This window comes from Doryrhamphus excisus, linkage group LG6, assembly GCF_037039965.1.
Source record: "Doryrhamphus excisus strain RoL-2023G ecotype Guam linkage group LG6, RoL_Dexc_Guam_v1.1, whole genome shotgun sequence".
Classification (NCBI taxonomy): domain Eukaryota; kingdom Metazoa; phylum Chordata; class Actinopteri; order Syngnathiformes; family Syngnathidae; genus Doryrhamphus; species Doryrhamphus excisus.
In genome coordinates this window covers 15,876,579-15,900,776 of record NC_136362.1, presented here as the reverse complement: position 1 = coordinate 15,900,776, position 24,198 = coordinate 15,876,579, and the positions used below count along the sequence as shown (strand labels likewise).

The following is a 24,198-nucleotide window of genomic DNA, read 5'->3' as shown; positions in this document are numbered from 1 at the left end:
CCGACACGCATGGTCAATGAACGATGATGGCTGTAATTCAGGGGTAACCATGACAACATCTCAGGTGATTGTCCGAGGCTTACTTGGCAAATGTTCCTGTTAAAAAGTCTGTATTTCTCCGTGTAAGTGGGTCGGGCCGGCAACAAAGAAGGCTATTGTGCTGAGTCGTTATGTTGAGGTAAAAAGGCTGTGATTTGCTCCGAGGTCATTTAATAATCCACCTGACATCATCAACTAAACACACTTGCACAGATATAGGGATGATATAGAGATGTTTGGAAGGTGGGTGTTGGCTGGGTAACAACAAAAATATTGTGCAAAATATTAAATGATACTGCAAAACTGGTAGAAAAAAAGATAATTTACAGTAGACTATTTATTTAATTGAGTCACAGTACAATGCAGGTGTATTTTGACGTTTATTGTTCCACAAATAGATGCTAAATTATATTATTGTCAACATTTTCTGACACAAAATAAACAAACAATGTTCTGATAATATATGTGAATTAATAATAAGTAATAATAAATCATCATAATGCATTCTTTTCTTTAATATATCATCTTTCACTTTGTAAAGTTTCCAGAATTGGCATTTGTGACATGTATTTTCTCACAAACAAATTGTCCTATCTGTCAGACATGTGCAGCATTTCTTAAAATGCTGGCTTTTCCATAGGGATATCAGCATTAATAGTTCTAGCTTGTAGTTGAACAATGCCAGCTCACTGTTTTGTCGTATGTACTATTGACAGCACGGCTGCCCAGCTGTCCTTTGATATTTATAATAAAAAAATAACTTCTACTAAAAGAAAAGTCAAAAATTTATTTCAAGACAAGTCTTTACGTTTTCATTAGATATTAGTATCAACATCTTAGCTTTTCCTTGTTATATTATGCCTTTTTGCTTTATTTTCCCACTTTTGCTGGGTTTTTAAACATTTTATTTTTGCAATTATTCTTGCTGCACCACACTTTGGACACCACTTTGTCAGGAATAAGAGGTGCTGTCGGGCAAGCAAGGGAGACACGTGTCCAGGCTCTGCCTTCTGGTCAGGGCCGAGGTTGCATTGGGGAGGGTTTTATGCAGCTTTCAGACAGCTATATTTCAGACAAAATCACCACGTCACTCATTGACGCTGGGAACACCTTGAATTGCAAGGTTTGTAGTGTGTGTAAAGCCCTAAATATGGAATCCCACTTCCATATTACTGTATTATCATTCATAGTAGCAATGTCATGTCTGATTGGCATGTTAAGGTGTGAAATTAAAATGAATTACTCGGTGCCTGGGCCCTAAAAAAACATTTATAATGGAGGGTGACTTCTGGCCCAAGTTAGCAGAACATCCCTGACGTCTCTACGTCCTCTATGGAGGACAGTGTACAGAGAATATTAAGGTACATTTTTGGATATGATAGATAGGTCATGTTTTGCATCCATCTGCTATTTTCTTCTCTCAGAGTGCAAATGATGCCTGTATGCACTGGAAAGTGTAATAAGTGTAAACAGGATACAATGTTAACATGAAGCATAACTTAACAGCAGAGCCTTGTGGGCCTCTCAGTTGCACTCCCCTCCAGTTTAACACTTATCGATATGCGTTTATAGGCTAGCTGTTGTGCAACCCTGGCAGGTCCCGGGGGTGGCTGTGATACATGCGTCTTGCTCAGAATGTCATGTAACTAGCGAAGGAGTGAAACGATTCTCCCGAGAACATGCTGTCCATGCCCATTAGTCAGCTTGTGTGTCGGGCAAGGCGTCATAGCGCATAAAGACCCAAAATCACATACCATAGTTATACTCCACTCGGCAGCAAGGGCGCCGTCGCTGTGTTGCTGCACACTTTGGAATTGCCTAATTTCTGAGCTTCATTGAAATGTACACAGAAAGACATAGAAATGTGCACAGGTTTTACTTCGAATGTGTGTGCCTAAGTCACATGGAAAGCCTTAGTATTCATCCGAGCAGTGATATCAGATGGTGCCTGGTGCATTAAGCTTTTTTCCAAGTATAAGGGGTGAAAAATGGTGGTGTGATGTCTTTTATATACACAGTTGAATTGAAAGCTCTTCATGTGTCCGCTAAAACTTTAGAACGTGCAGATGACACATAATGCAATTATTGAATTTTCTTTTGATACTGCAGGTGCACCTAATGTATCCCGTGAGTGCATGTGTTGAAGCAGTGCCTCTCGAATGGTGGGGGGTGAGATGTGAGATGTCGGAGCGTTGTAAGAGACACGGTGTCTTCATGCATTTCTTGCACACATGGTATTCATATTTGTACGATGCACAAACCTCCACGTAGGTGGCTGCAGTGCTCAAATTAATTAATAGACAAATTCATTGAGTAAACTTGGAATTTGTTTTAAGTTGCATGAGATGTATTAATGTATGTATCAGCTCAGTATGTTTATATATTTTGATAATCAGATGATGCCAGCAATGTATTTTTCAGAGGGTGTAGAACATTTTCTGACCCCTAGGGGTCACCACTAAAGGCCTACTTTTTTTACTCGAAGAACTTTGTGGTACAAAGAGTTAAGATTCTTCTCGTTTGGCAGGAGAGTATCTTTGCTGTTTTTTTATATTATTGGAATATTGCATTGCAAAGGTAGCAGAGGGGTTAAGAGGGGAAAAGAAACCATTCATAACTCGCGTCTTCCAGCGTTTCCTATATGCGTTGGTGGTATAGTGGTGAGCATAGCTGCCTTCCAAGCAGTTGACCCGGGTTCGATTCCCGGCCAACGCAAATGTTTTCGTTCTTTATCTACGAAATGACTACTCTGTGGACTTTATGAACATATTTTCACAGTTATGATATATTTTGTAGTACGGTTGTCTGTGGTGAGTGAGCTATTGACTTAGCTAAATGTTTAAGAAATTGGGAACAAAAGCACTACTTTCCTGTAGTTCCTGTAAATCTGCTGAAATGTATTTAATATTTGGGGTAGAGATGTCAGTGAGGCATCAAATTAAAGTTCATGTTGTGCATTATCAGACAGAATTAATTGATTTGACACATTTCAAGAATTACGTTTTTCACCTTTTTTTTTTTTAACTCCGTGCGAGTCACTCGTCTAGTTCTTTCTCATATATCTCAAAATCTCAAATCTCACACACTAGTGTACCGTGAGAAACCGTCAGGTGTGCCGTGAGGACTTATCCAACATCCTTTTTTAAAATTACCATTTATTAATCACTTTCTTCAAATATTATGCCATTATCGAGTGTCGTGGTGTAAAGACTGGCAGAGTAATGTAATAATCGTCCGTGTGGCAACACGTAGCCGATTGCCTCGTTCCTCCAATAGACTTACATTTTGCACGTGAGGTGGTTAGTGGTGTGCCGCGAGAGTTCCAATGTAAAAAAAAAAACGTGCCGTGGCTGAAAAACGGTTGAAACCGTGTTTCTTTGTGGTCTGATATGGAGATAAAAAGAAATAGCTCATTACTGCACGCAATGGGATGTAGCTATGCCGCCTACAAAGATGGTAATTAAAACGTCAACAAAAACCAACAAGGTTTTATGTACATGCTGTGACCATGGAGTGACATGTAATACTTTATGTATTTTGGTCCATTTAAGCATTACCAGAACTTCCTTCCTGGGGGCATTGATTTCATATGACAACACAGAAACTAACGCCTACACCTTACACCGCGTTAACTTTTCACAAATAAAAATCTGCAGTGGCAGCTCCAGTACTGGATGTAGCCTTACCCTTTTAGCAGCGCAGTGAAGCTAGTCGCTAGCCGGTGTGGTGTGCCAAGGTATCTAGGCACCAGTAAAGTAGTTCAACCTGGGAAACAAATGTTAATGATGTCGCTGTAGCTTGGTTCACTTGCTCGTTACATTGTATTAAATAGTGTGTTGTTGGAGCTTTTAATAGTTTTTCTCGGTGGAATAAGTTTCCCATTACGTGCAGTCACACAAAGATTGTGGATGATGGACAACATTACAAAGTTCCCGGATGTACAAGTAAGTTTGTATTATTTTACTGTAAATCTTTCTTTCTGTAAATCTCATATTTTTACTTTGTTTTTATAACACACACAAAAACATGTCTGCATTTTCTGTTTGGATTTCATTTATTGACTGCAAATCTATTTACAATACAAAATAGGTGGACATAATGATGTCAGCATGCAGATGTGATGGTAAACACATAATACATTCCTAAATACCCACCAACACCAAACATATTTCCATTACTGTAAATTAAACAAAAATATACTATTGTTTCTGCTATGCTTAACAGGTTACATTGAGGAATACACCTTTACACTTCAACATGTCGGGAGAAAAAAAAGTAGGAAGAAGCAGGAATTACTGTTAAGTTTGTCCTCTGGTAATGGTGTACAAACATATATTATTATATTTAAAGACATAATAAGCGTTTTCCACTGGAAGAACCAGCCAGTTTTTAAGAGATCAAAAATGGGACCCAGCAAAGTGTTAACATGGAAAATGTGGACATATTTTTGACATTCCTCAGTTAGGGGGACAGCACCATTTCGTCCTGAAGAAACAAAACACACACACATTCTCACACACTCAGACACACTATCCAACGAACACACTCTAGGATGCTGTGAACTTCCTGAGTGTGATGACGATTAGTGCCAAGAGGACGGACGCTCCCAGGAAGACAGCTATGACGATAGCTGTGATGGCCCCCGGCCCCAGGACCCCTACACACACACACACAAACACACACAGTTATGAAAGTGTTTGCCACCTTCATGATTTCTTAGTTTTTCACAAGTTTGTCACTTGTTTCAGACCAATTTTAGTCAATGACAATATAGAGTAAAGAAATCCAAACCTACATGAACCTGTGAGAAAAAGTGCTTGCCCCCTAAAACTAATAATTGGGTGTATCATCTTTCATAATGTTTTGGACATCATCATCATGTTTTGTGGCAAAATTGAGACGAGCCTTAATGTTCTTTTTGTTCAGCGGTCTTGAAACTGCAATGCAGGCCATTTTTGCCCAGTGACTTTTTTTATGATGGAGTTATGAACACTGACCTTAACTGAGGCAACCACTGCCTGCAGTTCTTTGGATGTTGTGTTGGGGTCTTTTGTGACCTCTTGGATGAGCCATTCCTGCGCTCTTGGGCCATTTTGGTTGATTGGCCATTCCTAGGAAGGCTCACCACTGTTCCATGATGGTAATGGTCATGGTAATTACATCATTTTAAACATACATACATACAATGTACACTGGAGTACATAGCTCCACATGTCCAAAAAGATTAAATGTAATAATTTAATAAAATACATTTGTTCACAGCCTGTATTCCAAATGTACTCTTGGCCAATTGTAAATGCATAGGAAAGTGACAAGGAAATTTAACAATTTAGTTCAATTACAGTCAAGATTTATACTTACTGTATAGAAAGAAATTCTATAGTATAGATGACATATTTTAATCATGTGTTTACGTTTGGATTTTTTCTCCCTTAAGTTTCATTTAAAAAATGCATTTTGTGTTCAATTCAGATGGTCATTGACTAATATTTACATGTGTTCGATGATCCGTGTGTGTGTGACAATTAGGGATGCTCCGATCAATCCGCAACCAATCGGTATTGGCCGATATCAGTGAAAAAGCAATGTATCGATATCGGCCAACACTTGCTTCATAACGCATAATCAGCTCATGCCCGCACTTCAACATCCAGGACAAGGATGTCTGGCGTGTGTGGAAAAACCTTGGTGACCCCTAATATAGCCACTAGTGCATTTACGCATGTACACTTCATCTATGTGATTGGTTTTGGCATCGGCCGATTTCATTCATGGATGATCGGGATCGGTATAGTCACCATAAAACTCTGATCGGAACATCCCTAGTGACAATCATGCAAAAAAAATAACAGATCAGAAAAAGCCCTTTGGCAAACCACTGTATATGACTATGATGTATGTTGCACATGGGGGTCAAAAAGCCATTTTACCATCCTCCTCCTCCACAGCTAGGGTGTGCGTGGCATCCTCGTAGTCAAAAGTGAATGTCTGCTCAGTCATGTGATGAAGCGGCTCCCTGGCAGTGGATGCAGTGGTGGTGGCGATGTCAGCTGGGGTCTCGCCGGACATGGTGTCCTGGTTGTCTCTGGGTGGGTCTGCACCCGTCTCTGCAGGGCATGAAAAGCAGCCATCAGATTTAAAAATGTGTTTGACGAGTCCTTCTCTGTTAATACTTAACGCTTAAAGACTTGAGCATGAGGATGTCTTGGTAGACCAAGCAATCTGGACTCTTAAAAGCTCCTTTAGTAGGTCCACTCTCATGCTGTATAAACTTTTGAAGTGAAATCTTATTAAACCAATCTAATGTTTGTCAAGATATGCCAATAGTAAAATTTTGCGCATTTATTGTATTAACTTTGACAGCCAAACATAATCTTTTCATCTACAATAATTCAATTTTTTTTTAGTTTACAAAGCCAAAATGCACAAAATACACAATTTAAAGTAATTAATTGTTCCTGATTAACCAAATATTGTATAGATACTATTGTAGATAGTGTTTCTTTTCTTTACATTTACAGTCATATATTTTAATTCAGTTGTATAGTGGTATTATACCAACTACTAATAATTCCTTTTATTTACAAATAAGTTGTTTTTATGTACCATTCCAATTAATTATTTCAAGGTTATTGTAATAACAGATAATTCCTAAATATATATATATATTTATTTATTTACAGTTTTACGACTCAAAATTAATTTAAATCACAATTCAACTTTATTTCTGATACACGATCCCACTCATTTCTGTGTTTTTTACTTTTACAATGAAACAAGATGTTGTAATCTTCAATATAATTTTTCAGTCATACTAAAGTATTATAAATATTACAAATTACAATAAATCTTAAAACTAAAAAAACAGTTAACGCCCATTTTAATGTAATTAAATAACGATTCCTTAACGAAGCCATAATAATAGAGAGTATAAAGAGAGTAGGCAGCTGCATAAATGTTGCTAACAGGCCTTGTCCTTGGTGGGGGGGGGGGGGGGGGGGGTGTCTCAGTTGAGGAGCTACTGTTTTAAGGCACCCAAGCGCCATCTGTTGGTTCTGTCCTGTAAACACATCACTGACAACTAGTGCGTAGTGTAAAATGTTAGTATAGCATTTAAAAAACAGTAACAAGTCCATCCATTCACAGGCGGCAACAAAAGCATCCAAATATGTTTACTTATTGAATATATTGACTTAGTGGTCTTGGACGCCCTCACTGAACTCCTGTTTTGTCTCTTTTTCCTGCTTTTACCAGTTTGATTGCATGTAATGCCGCACAAATCCACGCCTTTTAGGCTGTACCTCTGATGCAGAGTATTTTGATGGTGCCGTGTTGACCTACAAGCTTCCTGTCCCCATAACGGACTGAAGGTTTTGGAGGTCCGGGCCTCGGGCCAGCAGCACCATCAATGAGGCCTTTAGGCGAAGAGCACAAAGGTAGCTTGTGCGCTCCCGTTGAGAGTGGCGGCCCTGCAACCGGTAACAACCGGCCCGGCCCCAAACCAGACACCGGCCAGGTTCTGTTTGTTAAACAAACTTGTTTATGAAATAGTTTGCTAAAGGCTGCTTCTATTGGCGAGGTCAACACATCACAACGTAAGGTTTCTATCAGGAGAGTTTGTCCGTTCAGGAGGAAACAAAGATGTTCTCATGAACAGCTACACAGCAAATTTTTTTAATATATCAACTTGTCTATGCTACATATAGTGCTCAACAGCTAACTATGCATATGTATATATTTAGGTCTCTATATATTTAGGTCAATTTCTTTTGGGGGGGGGGGGGCAATAAACCATGTCAGAAGAACATACTACATTGTGGTTTTTGGAGGGCTGGGTCTGTTGCACATCTGCATACGTATATATATGTACAAAAAAAACATAGTAACTAAATATAATAATTTTTCTGAAATATGTAATGATATAGAAATATAACAAAAGTAAAATGGGCCTGTTGCACTTTCACTTGCACAAATAAATGACATGTGACAATCTAGAAATTGCACATTTTCTATGTATTTCTTCTCTTTGAAAGAAGGCAAAAAATAAGAAATATGAAACTAAATCATGACTGTTGCGCAAAGTCTAAATGTAAAATAAAATATATGATAATTTATAAATAAATTTGGCAATGTGCTTTTTTAATATTATTATTATATATATATTTTTTAAAGACAAAAATATGGCAGAAAAATAATGTGCTCTACAATTTGTCCCTCGCTACATTGCAGTTTTAATTTTGCGGTTTCTCACTCAGTTTTTAAAAAATATATTAAGAAATTATGCTGTTTCTTACTTTAATATGGCTTGTTAGTTTAAAAAAAATCATTTAAGTAAACTGTACATATTTTATGCTTAAATGAAACATTTTCAAGCATAATGAATACAAACACAAACCATTAAGAAGACTTATCCAAATCATGATATGGCTTACCTTTTCTAATTATATCTATTATGTTGCGTATTAAGAGCGTAAAGGACTTATTTCATGTAGGGCTCTAATAATGTTAAAACCTGTATTTAGAAGGTTGTAAATAAGTTTTCTATGATTTAAGTATAACAATTTTCCATTTATAAAGAAGGGATCCAACTTCACGAAAATTCACTTATCACCGTATGAAGCCAATTAACTGCAATAAAAAAGCATTTATTGTAATATAATTCATTCTCTCGGATAAACGTGTGCCAAGAGAACCATAACTTTTGTGAAAAAAATTGATTCAAAGTCATTGAAGGATTGTACTTGAATCTGTGCTTCTATGGAAGAAAATTGAACAAATAATACAAATATATATATACGGTATATTTATACATACAACAAATTAGCTACAGCATGTTCAAACACTGGATATATTCTTTTATTTCAAATTAAATTTTTGATAAATATTTTAGGCACAAAAAGACTAATTAATTAAGTCTATTTGAGCCATTTTTCAGGACAACAATATGGCAATATAAACAGAAAATTGTAACAATTGTGCCTGAATCTCTGCTCATACAGCGAGGAGGAAACTTAAATAATAATAATTAATACCTTTTATTTTTGTCGATTGTCGATTGATTGAGAACAGTAAATTGCAATGAAAAATGAACTACAAAAACTGGATATTAATTGGAAAAAAATTTAATTTAACTATAATTATTGTGATCAGAATATACAATTTCTATTAGGGAAACAATTGGAAAACCGAAAACTTGAATGGAAACTGCCTAAAATAAGGTTGACTAATGAGTGAGTGTCAAACTCTTGTCTTTCGGTTCCCATCAAAGAAACAACCTGGTATGGCTGAATGTGACCTCAAAAGACATACACCCCCATAAAAAGCTGATGGACGGATGTTAAAAGAGAACACAAAAAGGTTGTTCAGTGAGGACTTCACACCAGACAGAGACGTGACAAAGTGCACAAACAGATGTGTGTGAAAAAAAACAGACTAAAACAAACACCTCCCCAAAAAGCTCTATATGATGCTTAGTCAAGGTCCAACCCACGAAGCTAGTCTCACTTAATGTACATTTTCCCATATCTCTCGTGACCTTTGACTCCAGCAGTTGGTCTCCTACTTGCATCGCTCTCAAGGATGATCAAGTAAGAAAACAGCGTGTACAAATTAAACTGTTCTTGTTTCTTGTGCTCCATTCCAAAAGTGAGCCTCCGTGATAGTAAAAGAGAAGCTTTCACAGATTCAACAAGTGCATCATTTACCCCCCCATACACACCTAAGAGTGTATGTCTGACACAAACGCACCTTTCATGCCTGCCCAACTTAAAGAAAGCATGGAATTCAAAGAGATAATCTGCTTCAAAGGATAATGTGTGGATGGGCATAAGCGTGTGGCTAAGACAAACTGGAGGCTTTACCTGAGTGCACAAAGACCACCAAGAGGCCAAGGAGGACCAGGAGCAGGATCCTGCAGGTACAACTGCTGTTGCCACTACGGAACATGGCGGCTGCGAGGCAGGAAGACCCAAGAAGACAGCGTCTCCAGACGTCCTTGAGCTGTTGCGATTGAAAAAGTGAGGAGTAAGGGAAGAGTCCAGGAGTTAGATGGAAGTTAGAAGTTGGGGGGGTGGGACTAGGTGTGTACTGGACTGTCTGGACAGTGTGCACTTTGTGAGTTCATCTCAGCAGCAGCGGCGGCGGCAGTAACAGTGCCCACCCACTTCACAAACTGCTCCGGCCACACAAGCGGGTGCGAGGTAAACATGACGCCCGACCTAGACCAGGTCACGTCAGAGGTCTCCCGATGGCTTCTTTTGCTACTCTGCGGAATATCCGATGGCAGAGGAGCGGTGGGGAGAAGAATTCAGCTGTGACAAAGGGCCAGAACTGTAAACGGGAAAGGGAAAAATCATTGCTGTTATTCTTTGCACAATATGTCGACAACACTGCAGCACTTTATTGTATACTCACTAGTCTTCATCTTTTGACTAGGAATTCCGAGTTTTGTGTGTTGCCAGTACTCCACAGAGGTACGATGGGATTAGTTTGGTGGGGCAGAAACAAATCAAACACCTTAGAGATAAGTTACTACTAGTCCACTTGTATACCCAGAGGATGGATGGGACTATTTTCTTATATTTTCACTTTATGTAGGCAAATTTCTGGACTGTAATGTTTCTGTTTGGACCTTTACTTTGGTCTGAAAGGCACAGGTATGTTCCCAAGATGTAAACATCATGTGTACAAAAGCAAACAAAAATACTTTAAGGGCTATCTCCATATTTTTCCTTCTTTGAAGCTTCTCATCCAAAAAGGGTCATACCAGGGTTGGTACAATCCATCCATCCATCCACCTTCCTCCGCTTATCCGGGTCGTGGGTGCAGCAGTCTCAGTAGGGAAGCCCAGACTTCCTGGTCCCCGGCCACCTCCCCCAGCTCCACCGGGAGGACACCAAGGCATTCCCAGGCCAGCTGCAAGACATAATCCCTCCAGCGTATCCTCGGTCTGCCCTGGGGCCTTTTCCCGACTGGGCATACCTGGAACACCTCACCAGGGAGGTGTCCGAGATGCATCTGGACTAGATGCCCGAGCCACCTCAACTGGCTCCTCTCGATATGGAGGAGAAGCGGTTCTACTCTGAGCCCCTCCCGGATGACCGAGCTCCTCACATGACCGAGCTCATCATTTAGGGTGAGTTCAGCCACCCTACGGAAGAAACTCATTTCAGCCGATTGTATCCGCGATCCCATTATTTCGGTCACAACCCAAAGCTCATGACCATAGGTGAGGGTGGGAACATAGATTGACCGGTAAATTGAGAGCTTTGCCTCAGCTCTGTCCCAGGGAGGCTGAGTAGTGTGATCCCCCTATAGTTGGAACACACCCTCTGGTCACCCTTCTTAAAAAGGGTGACCACCACCCCGGTCTGCCAATCCAAAAGGTACTTTTCCTGACTTCCACGCAATGTTGAACAGACGTGCCAGCCAAGACAGTCCCTCAACATCCAGAGCCTTGAAGAATTCCAGGCAAAACTCATCCACCCCCAGAGCTTTGCCACTGAGGAGCATTTTGACTACCCCAGATACATCAGCCACAGTGATGGAACTGTCCGTATATGTGTCCTCAGACTCTGCTTCCTCTTATGGAAGTTATGTCACTGTGATTGAGAACAATCATGACAATTAACAATTTTTGACACAAGGGAGAGTGTGTGTTGAATAGTCCAGACACACATTTAAACAGCCCACATATGACTGTTTTATTTCATAATGCAATAAATTAAAAAAACTCCAATAGATTATTTTCCATTTACTATAATACAGATGCAAGTTGAAAGTTTTATTTTTTTAAACAGCCTAATATCTTACAAGAAATAGATAACTACTTGGGACTTTTGCACATGTCCTTAAAACAGGACATAAAAAGTAGGCACCGATCCTTGGCCTGAATTTTGCCATCTTTAACCACAAACAGCATTGTCTGGGAGGGACAAAGGAAGGGGGGGGATGAAAGTGTAGGGGATAATTTGCAATAAATAAAAACCACAAAAAAGATGGATATAATCTTTAACTTTTCTCCCAGTACCCGCCAAAAATCCCACCCACACTTTAAAAAAAAAAGGCCAATTTGGGGAAAAAAGAAGCGGTCATTGCTTCCGTAGACTTTTGCAGAATGAATTCATGAATTGACAGCTGCCCGTGCATGTCTTGCAAGGGATTGAGTAAGACAAAAGGTTGGTTAGATGACTACAATGTTAACCAAGGTGAAATACTGTAGGGGGCAGCTGCCAGGGGTTGGGTTAGGGGTTAGGGTGGGTGAAACAGCTGCTGTTCAAAAGAGGTACTGTCAGTCATTGGCTGTTTGCTTGGCTGCATTCCCTTAGAAGTCCTCCAGAGTCTCTATCTCTCCCATGTTCAATCTCTCGGATGATGCATTGACAGAAAAACCTGTGACGGGAACAAGAACGATATAGATAAGACTGTATGCAGCTCTGATTCAGGGCTTGTACTCACCTAGAAGGCTTGGATCGGCACGGACCATCTTCTGTTTCTTTTTTTTCTTCCCTGAGGTGACTGTCTCGAAGCGCTGCTGCTGCTGCTGCTGCTGTTGCTGCTGCTGGCCACTGGTGTGGTTGGCCTGGTAAAGTGTTGATGATCCTGTTCCACCCCACACAGATTCCTTGGCAAGAGAGAAGCACATTTACAGGTCGGTAATGTAAATGCAAAGTACTAGAGTCACGCCACTTAACTCAATCCATATATCACATATTTACTGACAAGTATTTTAACCACTGGGAGGACGCCGAGTTTCTTAAAGCAACAGAGCTTTTATTCATGGGGTCAAATATGTGAGAGTCCATCTACTTCAGACATCTTATATCCACGTCAATGTGGTACTTGCTTTCTGGCTCACCTGCTGCTGTTTGAGGGCTTGTGGTTGGTTGGTTTGCTTTTGTTGATTAGCGTTCTGTTTGGCACGGCGCTCCAGGAACTGCTTGGCAAAGTCCTTTGCCTCGGGTGTGTCCCCCAGGTAGGCCCTGACGTAATCGTGCACCTCATACGGAGAATCCACTTCTTTCAGGAAAGACGCAAATGTGGGAACTGGAATGCAAATTATTTTCTTGTTTAAATGAGCCCCAATCTCCAATTGAAATACAGTGGTGCCTTTGATAACGTCATTAATCTGTTCCAACTCATACCAAAACGGACTCTAACCAAAGACAATTTTCCCATAGAAACTGACGTAAAACCAATTAATCTGTTCCAGACAGCCAAAAAACAGACATTATAGACAATTATAGTTTTACATGTACAAAATAATGCAAACATAATTACAGGTGAATAGACAAGTAAACATTTAATATCACTTTTACATAGTTTTGCAAAGAGGGAGCAGGAGGAGAGGAGATTATACTTCAATCCCTTTTTTAAAAACTGTTTCTGCACTCCTGCCACAAAAAAATGATGCAAAAATCGTGCAGACAATAACAAAGGTAGAACTGTATTAAAAAACTACCCCCAGAGAGAATATTTCTGAAGTATTTACCATCCAGATTGTTGGCTGTGTTGAGGCTGTGCAGAGTGTGCTCACACCACTGCATGAAGGTGTCCTGTTGGCTTTTGTGGACTCCTTGGAACAACTTGAGCAGCTTCTCTTCCTCCTCTACCTTCTTGCTTGCTCGGCCACTCAAAGAGTTACTACATGTAACCAAGCAAAAGTCATAAAGACTTTACCTATCATTAGTCAATTGTGGCAGCCGTCAGTTGTACCTGAGGTTGGCGTTGCCCTTGTTTTTCTGTGCACTGCCTTTCCTGGTGGGTGGAGGCTGCTGGACAGCCTCCTTCACAGCTTCATCCCAGAAACCCATGTTGGAGTTATGGGTGTCACCCCAGATGCTGCTTGACTCCGAGGCCCAGTTTGAGCAGGGGCTGGGGTTCACCGACCCCCACACAGAGTTGCTTAGAGATGCCTATGACGAAAATGAGGAAAGTCTTTTAACATGTTCATACCATCACTACAACCATTATATTGTTATTGATGGTGCAGAGCACAACCTTGGGTGAGGTCTACTCTTGGGTTACATACAGTTCTGTTTTGTGGCCGGGTCGGCTGGGTGAATACGGGATGTTGTTGCTGTTGCTGCTGTTGCTGTTGCTGCTGTTGCGGCGGCTGTTCTTTCCTCTGTTTCATCTGCTGTGCTTCCTCCCTCTGGATCTCCAGCAAGGACTTGGTGACGGGGGGATGCTTGGCCACATGGCCCCACCCTGAGAGCTTAGCTTGGGGCTGCTGGGCCTGTTGCAGGGCCTGTTGCTGCTGAAGCTTCAAGAGTTCCTGTTGCTGGCGCTGCTGCTACAAGCAGTAAAAGTGATATAAACCATGTCGAGATAAAAACAAGTTGAACAGGTGATCAGGATACTGCTTACGTCTTCTCGCGCCTGCCTTTCCCGTTCCTCTTCCAATTTCTGGATCTCAGCCAGTGACAGGGTGTTCTGAGTCTGGTTGGGAGTGTTAGCTGACTGCTGACCCCACTTTGATGATAATGGAAGCTGAAAAGACAAGAAGAAATGTTGGGTGGCCTTTCAAGAAATACCCATCCATCTACTCATTCTACTTTTTAAAGTTTTAATAATCTCATCTGCACCTCACAACCACCTGATCACAATGATTCAGGGTTTTCATGACATGTAATTGATTGTGGCAGCCCACCACTACAAACCTGCCACACCTTGAAAATTAACCTGAAAACAATGTTAATTGTAATCGTAGGTCATATGTTGTATGACTGTACGTATATACTGCCCTTAATAAAAAAAGAGAAAACAATGTAAAATGTAATTCCAATTCCAATAATAAGCGTTTCAATGCGCCTTGTTTTGGAAAAACATGCACCAGAATCGCCTCTGCAGTGTTGACACTTGCTCACTATATGCGGACCGTGGAAACTAGCGTCTTGTGTTCAGTGTGATCCTTGTTATTGTGCAACAAAAAAATTGTCCATAAAAAAGCATACCTTTCCCTAATAAATAAATATATAATTTTTAGTTGCTGACGCAGCAGCACGACAGTCCTGTGCAGCCCGCCAGCTTCCGAAAATCCTAAAGGAAACCCTACATTACTGTTTTTACTACTTCATGTCCAATGCTTTATGAGCTTGTAGTAAGGTCCTGCTCTATTTTGTATGGTATGTTTTACTTTTTGCATTCTGTACTATAGCTCCTTGTATAGCATGTATTGTCATGTATACCTTCATCTGTGCAAGCTGCTGCTGCTGTTGAAGCCTCCTGAGTGCCTCCTGCTGTTGCTGCCGCTGTCTCAGGAGCTCCTGTTGTCTCTGTGCTTCCTGCTCCCTCTTTTTCTGCTCCTCAAGCTGTTGCTGAGCCAGAGCAGCTGCTTCTGCAGCAGCAGCTGCCGCCGCTGCCGCCTCCTCTGCCCGCTTCTCCTCCTCACGCCTCCTTAGTGCTTCAAGCTCCTCCTGTTTCCTTCGCTCTTCCTCCTGAAGAAAGACACTTAGCATTAGGAGTTTGACAATACCTTGATAAGGTGATATATGGCGATAATTTATCTGCTGATCAATTATTGATATGCGCCCGCCAAGTTTCAATATGGCAGACACTTGTGAAAAACAGAAGTTGAAAGATACACCGGCAGCCTACAAGTCAAAAGTGTGGATACATATCGGGTTTTACAGAAATGATGATGGAGCAACGCTTGTCCTCGCAAACACTAACCAGTCCCCTCCTGAAGTAAACATGTCAAGGCGGCCAACGGAAATATCCGCAAAGTCACAGAAAAAAGTTTGATACTCTTGTGACCGAGCGTGAGATTGTGAACAGCGCAAGCCAATGAAAGTGTGAAATTTAGACAAGAGCTGCAGCTGTAAGAGAAACTCTGATACATAGCTCAGTTAGCAATAGTCAAACACATTTCCACACACCACATCAAGCTTTTGTAGCTCTGTAGAAAAACAGTAATTTGTTTACAAAAATGTTGCACTAAAATATTTGCGCTGTTAAGACAGATTGTGTTAAAGTGATGGTGCCAAATGATCCTTGTTTATTTTTCATTTTAAAATACCCGTTTATCTTTAATAGCAGTATTGTAGATTTCCTGACCAATATATCAGTAATAGCTGTATCACCATATAGTGAGATAATGGTTATTGTGAGCCTTATATTGCGTATCGTATCGTGAGATACCCAGATGTTCCCACCCCTACTCAGCACTGTAGGGAGACACCGACATGTAATAAGTAAGAGCACAGATGTTTGGCTTACTTGTTTGCGAAGAAACTCCTCCCGTTTCTTTCTCTCCTCCTCCTCCCGTCTCCTCTCTTCAAGTCTTCGCAGGGCTTCCTCCTGTGCCAGTCTCTCCTCCTCCTCTTTTTGCCTTCGATGTGCCTCCTCCTGTTCTCTCTGTCGTCTCAGCGCTTCCTCCTACAAATTTACATTTGTGTCAGTCTCATGCGTCACTCGCTCAAGAGTGTAGAAAAAACTTGATAAAAATTCTCTTGACCTGTTTTTGTCGTGCTAACTGCTCCTCTTCCAAGCGCTTCCGTTCCTCTTCCTGACGAGCCCGCAGAGCCTCTTCCAGTCGTTTCCGCTCTTCTTCTTCCCTTTTGGCTCTCATTTCGGCTTCGCGCCTCTCTAGTTCCAACTGATAGACCACATAAGACATGGTAAAGGGAGCAGTACAAGTTAAAGAAAACAACAATAATAATACTGGCTACCTTTGCAGCCTTCGACTTTTCTAATTGTTGCATCTGCTCGATGGTTGGAGCCTTTGCCATGGACTCGATGGGCAAGTCCCATACACTGCTGCCATCCCATGCTGTCGAAAGGAATTCAATATGACGCCTGCTCCTTCATTTGATTGACAAATGCAGAAAAGTTGGAACTCACTGCTTGAAGCAGCAGGCTGTAGGTTTTGTGTGCAGGAAGCCTGAGAGGATGGGTTCTGCATTTCCCACACAGAACCCGTGTCAGGAACAGACAGGGAACGTGTAACAGGAGGTAGAAGGCTCTCAGATGTTCTACAAAATAAGTGGAACATAAATGCTATGGTCATGTAGGCGAACGCAAGTGTTATGTGGTGAATAAATGTGAATAGTAAGGACCTTATCTTTAGAGCCTGATATTGCTGTTGAAGCAGGTTGAGCTGCTGTTGGTGTTGCTGCTGCTGCTGAAGAGGAGCTGAGCTGAGGACTGCAGCCTTCTGCTGGGCCAAGGCCTGAGCATATTGCTGCCTAAAGGCCACAAGATAGACCTTTCTCACTTGAATAAATCAGAGTCTGTCGTTTATGATTCACAATAGACATTCAAGACAGTCAGCATGCACATACTCCATTTGGTTATCATGCAACATACACTTTCCTTGCTGACGGACATACCTTAAGAGGTACTGATATTGGAGCTGTTGTAACTGGTAAAGGTTGAGAGCTGTGAGTTCTTGCTGCCTCTTCAACCTTTCTTGATCACCATCACCCTGCACCACAGTAAAAAAAAAAAACTCACACCTCACAAACTAGTTTGTTTGCCAGCGTATTATTCTGCAGAATTAAATGTCCAAACAAAAGATCCATAATGTGTGCCTACCAGATCAAATGGTTAACAGCTTTTTACACAGACCAATAAAAACTGACCATTTCTTTCCCCAAAATGGATGAGGTAATTTGCTGTTGACAAGCGCGTAACAACATACCTGCAGAGGTGGAGGTGCAGGGCCTGGAGTGAACGGGACTCTCCCCCAAATCTTCATCATCTCCCCCAGAGGCTGAAATAAGTCATCACATCCTCTTTTTACCAAAAGAGACATGGTGAAGTAACCTGCTTGAAACCACTCTGACATCTCCTGATTGCTGAATGGACCTGATGACAAAACCATAAGAGAATATGGTCAACAAGGGTAAGTGGAGGTCATAAAAAATAGTGTGTTGTAGTCTGCACATACTTTGAGCACATTATTGCTTCCTCGAACCTGTCTCACCTTGTATTTCCCCTTGAGGGTCTTTGTAAAACCACTTGAGAGCAGCCTCATGAGTGAGTGGCAGGCCTGCAGGTTTGGTCTTCTCAGACGCCTTTGCTGTAAGTCTGTCATCGTCCACCACACCATCCTGCAGGTATGCCACCATCTTCTCTGCCTCCTGTTGACATAAGGGTGGTGCAAGCAGAGGGGGAGACAATCAATGTGTCAATAAGTCCACTGTGAAGTAAATATTTAAATCCACAATCCTGCTCAACTTCTTGTGTTCTTATCTTTATGTATGACTGTGCCAACAAACCTGCTCAAAGTGCTTCAACCCCTCATCTTCATCCGTGTCATTTGACACAGCAGTGGGCCTGGCTATGGGTGCCATCATACTTGAAGAGAAGGGAAGAGGGTTGTTCATGGCCACAGGAATCACCAAGGGCTTCTGCTGAGATGGCTGCATGGTAGACGATGGCGTGCGTACTTCTACAAGGTAGAGGGAATATAAAAGATTAAAATTCCAATCTTCCTCGGGTGTCTTTTGGAATCCTTTACCGTTAAATTAAAACACAAAAGGTCACCTGGAAGAGTGGTAGAAATACGGGTCATGGGTAGTGACTCTGGCATGGGGATATGCAGGGGAATTTTGCACAGTTCTGGTGGTTGCTCCAGCCCTGTTTGCCTTTCCAGTGTCCTCATAGACTCCTCTGTTCTGTTGGTATGGCTTGGCGACACAGATTTGGGAAGAGCTTGAGCCTCTGGGATTGGTGGAGCAGCGGGTGAAGGAACAGATGGCACCTCCTCTGATACCCTGCTCACCCGAGTTAAAACTAAGAGTGGAGAGATGACATGTTGTGAATGTGTTGTGTGTTTGTTCTGGTCCATAATGCTGTAATTGACCACCAACAAATGAAGAAGTTCTATCACATTGTGCACTGAACATAGTAATGGGCTTTAAAGGAGCTCTGTCTCTTGCTTGGTTGATTAAATGGGGCACTGATTTTTTTTGTCTGAGGGTTTCACTTTACTTTTGCCTATGCTCATGTACAACACAAGGGCCAAACCTTTTCTGTCAGCATTTTGCTTGGCCTCTGTTTCCATCTCTTTGGTCTCCTTGGGCTGACTGTCTTCCTCCACTAGTGCCTCCTCACACTCCTCCAAAGGTTTAAAATCCAACTCCGCCTCCTCAAGGATGGGCTCTTTGGAGGCCTTCTGCTAAGGTAACAGAAAGTTAAACTGTTTTCTATGGTAATTAATGTAAAGTTAAGCTATTTAATTACGCCCTGATCTTGATAATTGTTTTTGCTTGCCTTGAGTGAGAGAAAGGCCCCTGATGAGTCAAATGTGCCTGCCTCCTCATCCGCATCTTCAAGACACCACTCAGGCAGAACGTCTCTGTCTTCTTCCAGACTGCCACTGCCTGACCGTGGCCTCCTGTAGCTGCGTTCATCATCTCGTGCATCAAACGGGACACGGCGCCGCAGCTCTGGGTGTTCCCGCCACCCTACAGTCCGAGACCCATCTTGTGAAAAGGGAAACAAGTTAAAACGCACCTCAAGGAATTAATCCTTACAAAGCCCATGATAAACATTGACTTCATTTTGGTAGACAGGGATGTCTTTAACAAAAAAAGAACGTAACTACAATGAAAATGTAACAAATGCTTTCTTCAAATCTCTAATTAATAGTCCATCTGATAAAAACAAAGGTAAGCACACCACCAACATTTAGTACAAATGAACTGGTCAGGGTGGTGCCCACCTGGGCTTGGAGGGCACCAGCGGTCACTGTCCCGTCGAGAACCTGCCAGGCGCCAGCCCCCTTCATCATCCTCACCGTTCTGATCTTCACGAGAGGTACGCCAGTTCTCACTCTCCGAGCGAGTGAAGTCGTGCTTCCTCGGCAGACCTGACCCAGCATCCTCGTAGTGGTTTCGAACTGTAAAATCCATTGGTGACATTTTTTTTAACTGCGCAAATTCATGGTGAGACAACAATACCCAAATAACACACACTACTAATAATAATAATAAACTTACTATGATTCATCTGAAAATGTCCTGGAGCACCATCTGCATGGAGAAAGCATACATAAAAATGAACATGTGTGCTGGCAACAATAAATTAATGACTGGATTATTTAAGTAGCCTATTGTAACACCCACCTGGGTCTTTCCGTCCTGGTTTTTCAAACCTTCTATCTCCCCTGATGGAAAAAAACACACCAAATCACAAAACAGATAACACATTAGGACATCAAGTTATTACACTGTGAATGAACTTTAGCTACATGACTCCCACACTGGCGTTGCACAAACTTCAACCGTGTCTTAAAGTTGACTGTCAGTACCTTTCCTCCCAGCTCTGGGAGCGATGCATCTCCCTCCCCCCTCGGCCAAAACCTTCCACATCATCAAAACTTCTTTGGTAAAACCCTCCATCTCCTCTTCCTCGGCCTGAAAACAACCACGGACTAAGATGACTTGGCATTGTTGGCATAATTGGATTGCATTTTCTTGAATGTAAGACAGCATCGCAATGTCTATTTCCATGTTTGAGGCACATCAGTACCAACAGAGCGAGTACAACACCTACACAGCACTAACAGAACACAACTTGCCTTGAGCTGGGCCTGAATTGGTGAGAGTCTTCAAAAGGCATCTCAACTATTTGCAGTTGATACAGCTCTCTTCTTAATACGGCCCATACAGTACTCTTATGTCATACAGGAAGAAAATGTTGCTGCGCTGCCACAATCCCCTTCCCAATCTTAAAATTAGAAAGGAAATGAGAAAGTGCTTACCTCTACCCCTTGAGGTACTTCGGCCTCGAGGTGCCCCAACTACTGGACCACCTCCCCGTCCTGTCTGTCGAAGTACAGCTCCGCTGTTTACAGATATGGAAAAATTTCTCTGCAAAAACAAAACAAAATCAAACAATCAATTTGTATGCAACCTGTGTATATTGTTGCAGTCTGTTGACCATCATATGTCATATTTCAGCAAAGTATTTCCTAAAAACACACAACAAATGGTGTTTGTTATGAGACAGTTTCAGCACCAGCTTTGAAATGGAAAGTCTGCTGTTCATGTTCCTCTCAGCTGGTAAAGGTTTCCACATATATCATAACGTCATCACTTTTATACTTGTAACCACAAAAATCAGTGTGTTTGGCCATTAAACTGTAGATTAATGGCTAATGCAACGGCTCAAAATGCCTTGACATCACCACAGGGTGTAATTTGAGCTAGCAGCCTAAGTGACTCCTCATATTAATGGTTTGCCGTTTCCTAAAGAATGGCTGGATTTCATGACAAGCAAGCCTACCTGTTCTTCCTCCGTAAAAGAAACAAGTGCCAGAGGTGGCAAGGGCTCCTCTTGCAATATGGGCAGAAACTCCTTATCATGTAGGTCTATGGGGATCTAACAGAAGACGATAATCAAAAGAAAACATATAAGCTTTGAAACAAGAAAATCTAATAATTAAAATACAGTCAATTTATCCTGAAGTATTCAAGTTACACTGACCTTGTTGTCTTTTACATAAAGTGCTAACATTTCTTCTCTCCCGTAGCGATAGTCTGCAAGTTTGTACTTTGGCAATGCAGGTGAGAGAGGCGGCGAGGCAACAGCAGTGCTGCTGCTTCCTCCGCCTCCACTGCCGCTGCCTCCACCTCCAGATAGGGCACGGAGCCTGCAAGAAAGCACTGGTTAGGGGACAAAACAAAAGCTGGGCTGACATGCCTGAACATGTCTGTCAAAAATTGCACTCTGAGGGGACACCACACTACCACAGTTAAATCCAGTTTTACAGAAATCCTGAATAATGTGTATCTTTACCATTCAGGTCCAAAGTTAAGTGTCTGGGTCTCAGCCATTCTTCCTTGAAGATCTACAAATTTAAAATGTGAAAGCATCAGTCGCAAAGTTATCACAAGGTAATCACACATTTATTCTTAGGGCTTGAGCATGGAGGTACATGGACCCTCTTGTAATTGCTTTGTTTCCATGTTACTATGATTTGCATTATTCTGACAAATACATGGCCTTTTTGGGGCTTTAGCATCTCTAAATTTCACCCTTTTGCAAGCCTGTGTATTCTGGCAATAGTATGTATTTTTGGGGTGCTGAGCGTGTTCCCTAGAGAATTCAAAAATATTAGCCCCTGGCCCTGCGTTTGTTGAGAGAAATCTCCTACTAGAAAATGTGTTCAATCGCCACTAAAATTGAACCTTGTATACTCAAGGAATGGTCGACTTGCCAAATTGCAAAAATTGTGAGTTTTCACCGTAAGGTGTGGGTGGAGTCCTCCCGGGACCAAGTCAAAGTATCCTTGGGCATGATACTGAACCCCCAGTTGCTCCTGACGCTGTGTCATCAGTCTGTAATTGTGGTAACAGTGTCAAAGCACTCTGAGTAACTTGAAAAGCGCTGTACAAATAAGTCTGTTTACCGAATGCAATAGATGTGGCAACAGTAATAACTTCACTTAAATAACTCACAGATTATGTGATAACATAATTGGTCTGATTTTTACATGTTCCTTACATGACAGAGTGCATACTGTTGGCACACAAACAGTGTAAAATTTCAATTGGCCACAGCTATTTTAGGTGCTCTCTCAGCTGTGACTATATCAGACACCTGTAATTGGGAAGTGGCTTTAATTTCAGATACAAGCAGGAAAGTGATAATGCAATGTAGGCAAGATTGAGTGCAATGTCCCCCACAATGCCAACAGCGAGCCAGTCACATTAAAGCCCAACTCCATGATGCAAGTCCACCTTACATTTGAGCCACAAAAGGGGCGACTCACCATGTCGCTGACCATATGGGAAGTCCGGATAAGCCACGTTGCTACTTAACGCAATAAGTCCAATAAAACGGAGCCACATTTTTATATTGGACGGGGCCACATTAGCCCAACACTGTGTTACATTTGGAATTTATTAGTTATCATAATGTAATGCTAGCCGCCCAGTAAGAGTAAAGTTGCTCGGACTGTTGAGTTGTTTATACCATAAAGTCCACAGTGACATGTTAGAGAACGTACCAGGGTTGGAAATACGCTGATAAGTGACAAATAAGGGCGACCTCAATGCATGTTGCACAAATCCACGCTGACATGACTTACTGGCGTGAAGTGTTCATTTAAAATCGTCATGTTAGCAATATCATGTTGGCTAGCGCTGCATGACAAGCCGACAAATCCAGACGCAATTCTTGCAAAACAGACACTGACATGTCCATTAGGAATTTTAAATGTGTTGTTTTGTTTGTGTTTAGATGACAGAAGATAAGTTTGAGAGACACTTTAGATACACGCTGCTGCCACACCGGAGCTAATCAGCGTTAGCCACCAAGCTAATACTAGCACGTCAAGCTAACTGACCAAGTGACCTGCGTTAAATCTCAGCGAATCGTCTGGCACAAATGACGTGGTGACAAACACACGTGTAACTACACATACAGTTACCAACATGTGCTGTTATCGCATATCGAAACCAATACTTGTAATATAGCCGTCATGTCAGAAGTTAATCCTCGGCACTTGTAGCTAGCATGCTAACAGGTTAGCTAACTATCTTGGACGAGGCCTCCCGAGTAAACATGGAGGCTTTCATAGCAGTTCCGAGCGGCCCAGCTTGTCAGAGTATGGCTATTAGACGACGTGGCACTTCACTTTCTCGGTTTTCTTGTTTGGAAGGGCATTAAACTTTGGCTGTCTTACCTCTGCTTGATGTGACAGCACAAGGTTTGAATTCGAGTTGTGTAGCTCTCTCTAGTGTGGACTCTCTCTCTCTCCCTCTCTCTCTCTCTCTCCCTCTCTCTCTCTCTCTCTCTCTCTCCCTAGCTCTCTCTCCCTAGCTCTCTCTCTCTCTCTCTCTCTCTCTCTCTCTCCCTAGCTCTCTTTCCCTAGCTCTCTCTCTCTCTCGCTCTCCCCATAGCTCTCTCTCTCACAAGATGGCTGTATCGCGGTCACGTGACAACAGATAAACTCAGTATATCGTGAAAATGTGCTGACTCTTATACATTTAACAATATATGTATCACTCTTGCGCCATATTATGCTGTCATATCAAACATAAACATTTACTGTATGAAATAAATGTTAGCCAATGCTAAATGGTCCTCATTGAACTTTCCACTACATATATATAGCAAACATAATATACTTACAACTAATTACCTATTACAAATTAAAAAAATAAAACACTTCTTTGTAATAACCAGACACAAAAGCTTGAGGTG

At 41.6% G+C, this 24,198-nt stretch overlaps 2 protein-coding genes and 1 non-coding gene across 10 annotated transcripts; 1 reads left to right on the top strand and 2 right to left on the bottom strand.

The window, feature by feature from the left end:
• The first annotated feature begins 2,682 nt into the window (after positions 1-2,682).
• trnag-ucc (transfer RNA glycine (anticodon UCC)) lies at positions 2,683-2,754 on the top strand. Its single transcript has one exon. It is a non-coding gene; the product is annotated as a tRNA-Gly (tRNA).
• Positions 2,755-4,074: 1,320 nt separating this feature from the next.
• Positions 4,075-11,556, bottom strand: snorc (secondary ossification center associated regulator of chondrocyte maturation). Its single transcript, XM_058068149.2, has 3 exons — positions 9,900-11,556; positions 5,970-6,146; positions 4,075-4,696 (listed from the first exon to the last, which is right to left on the bottom strand). The coding sequence occupies exons 1-3, from the start codon at positions 9,982-9,984 to the stop codon at positions 4,587-4,589; spliced, it is 372 nt and encodes a 123-aa protein (XP_057924132.1). The 5' UTR covers positions 9,985-11,556; the 3' UTR covers positions 4,075-4,586.
• Positions 11,557-11,802: 246 nt separating this feature from the next.
• gigyf2 (GRB10 interacting GYF protein 2) lies at positions 11,803-23,746 on the bottom strand. 8 transcript variants are annotated; one of them, XM_058068140.2, is made up of 30 exons: positions 23,678-23,738; positions 22,235-22,328; positions 21,787-21,838; positions 21,475-21,640; positions 21,274-21,369; positions 20,750-20,858; positions 20,297-20,402; positions 20,112-20,152; positions 19,986-20,018; positions 19,709-19,885; positions 19,258-19,469; positions 19,012-19,162; positions 18,529-18,777; positions 18,261-18,433; positions 17,966-18,122; positions 17,681-17,847; positions 17,370-17,464; positions 17,097-17,225; positions 16,882-17,012; positions 16,710-16,810; positions 16,496-16,636; positions 16,258-16,416; positions 15,228-15,476; positions 14,407-14,529; positions 14,069-14,332; positions 13,753-13,952; positions 13,529-13,680; positions 12,896-13,083; positions 12,496-12,661; positions 11,803-12,429 (listed from the first exon to the last, which is right to left on the bottom strand). In XM_058068140.2, the coding sequence occupies exons 3-30, from the start codon at positions 21,822-21,824 to the stop codon at positions 12,362-12,364; spliced, it is 4,041 nt and encodes a 1,346-aa protein (XP_057924123.2). In that variant the 5' UTR covers positions 21,825-21,838; positions 22,235-22,328; positions 23,678-23,738; the 3' UTR covers positions 11,803-12,361. The 8 variants fall into 8 exon arrangements, with proteins under 8 accessions (XP_057924123.2, XP_057924121.2, XP_057924126.2 ...); XM_058068138.2 differs by lacking the exon at positions 22,235-22,328 and having other exon boundaries at positions 23,678-23,746; XM_058068143.2 differs by lacking the exon at positions 22,235-22,328 and having other exon boundaries at positions 14,069-14,329; positions 23,678-23,746.
• Between the last annotated feature and the right edge of the window lie 452 nt (positions 23,747-24,198).

Bases quoted from the DNA above. Each gene is read 5' to 3' on its own strand.
- snorc (XM_058068149.2), bottom strand. From the start codon at position 9,984: ATGTTCCGTAGTGGCAACAGCAGTTGTACCTGCAGGATCCTGCTCCTG. The intron at 6,147-9,899 runs GTAAAGCCTCCA...CATGCCCTGCAG, and splicing joins GGTGGTCTTTGTGCACTCAG to AGACGGGTGCAGACCCACCC. The intron at 4,697-5,969 runs GTAAAATGGCTT...GTGTGTGTGTAG, and splicing joins AGCTGTGGAGGAGGAGGATG to GGGTCCTGGGGCCGGGGGCC.
- gigyf2 (XM_058068138.2), bottom strand. From the start codon at position 21,824: ATGGCTGAGACCCAGACACTTAACTTTGGACCTGAATG. The intron at 20,153-20,296 runs GTACTGACAGTC...TTTTTCCATCAG, and splicing joins TCCCAGAGCTGGGAGGAAAG to GGGAGATAGAAGGTTTGAAA. The intron at 16,637-16,709 runs GTAGCCAGTATT...GTGGTCTATCAG, and splicing joins AAAAGTCGAAGGCTGCAAAG to TTGGAACTAGAGAGGCGCGA.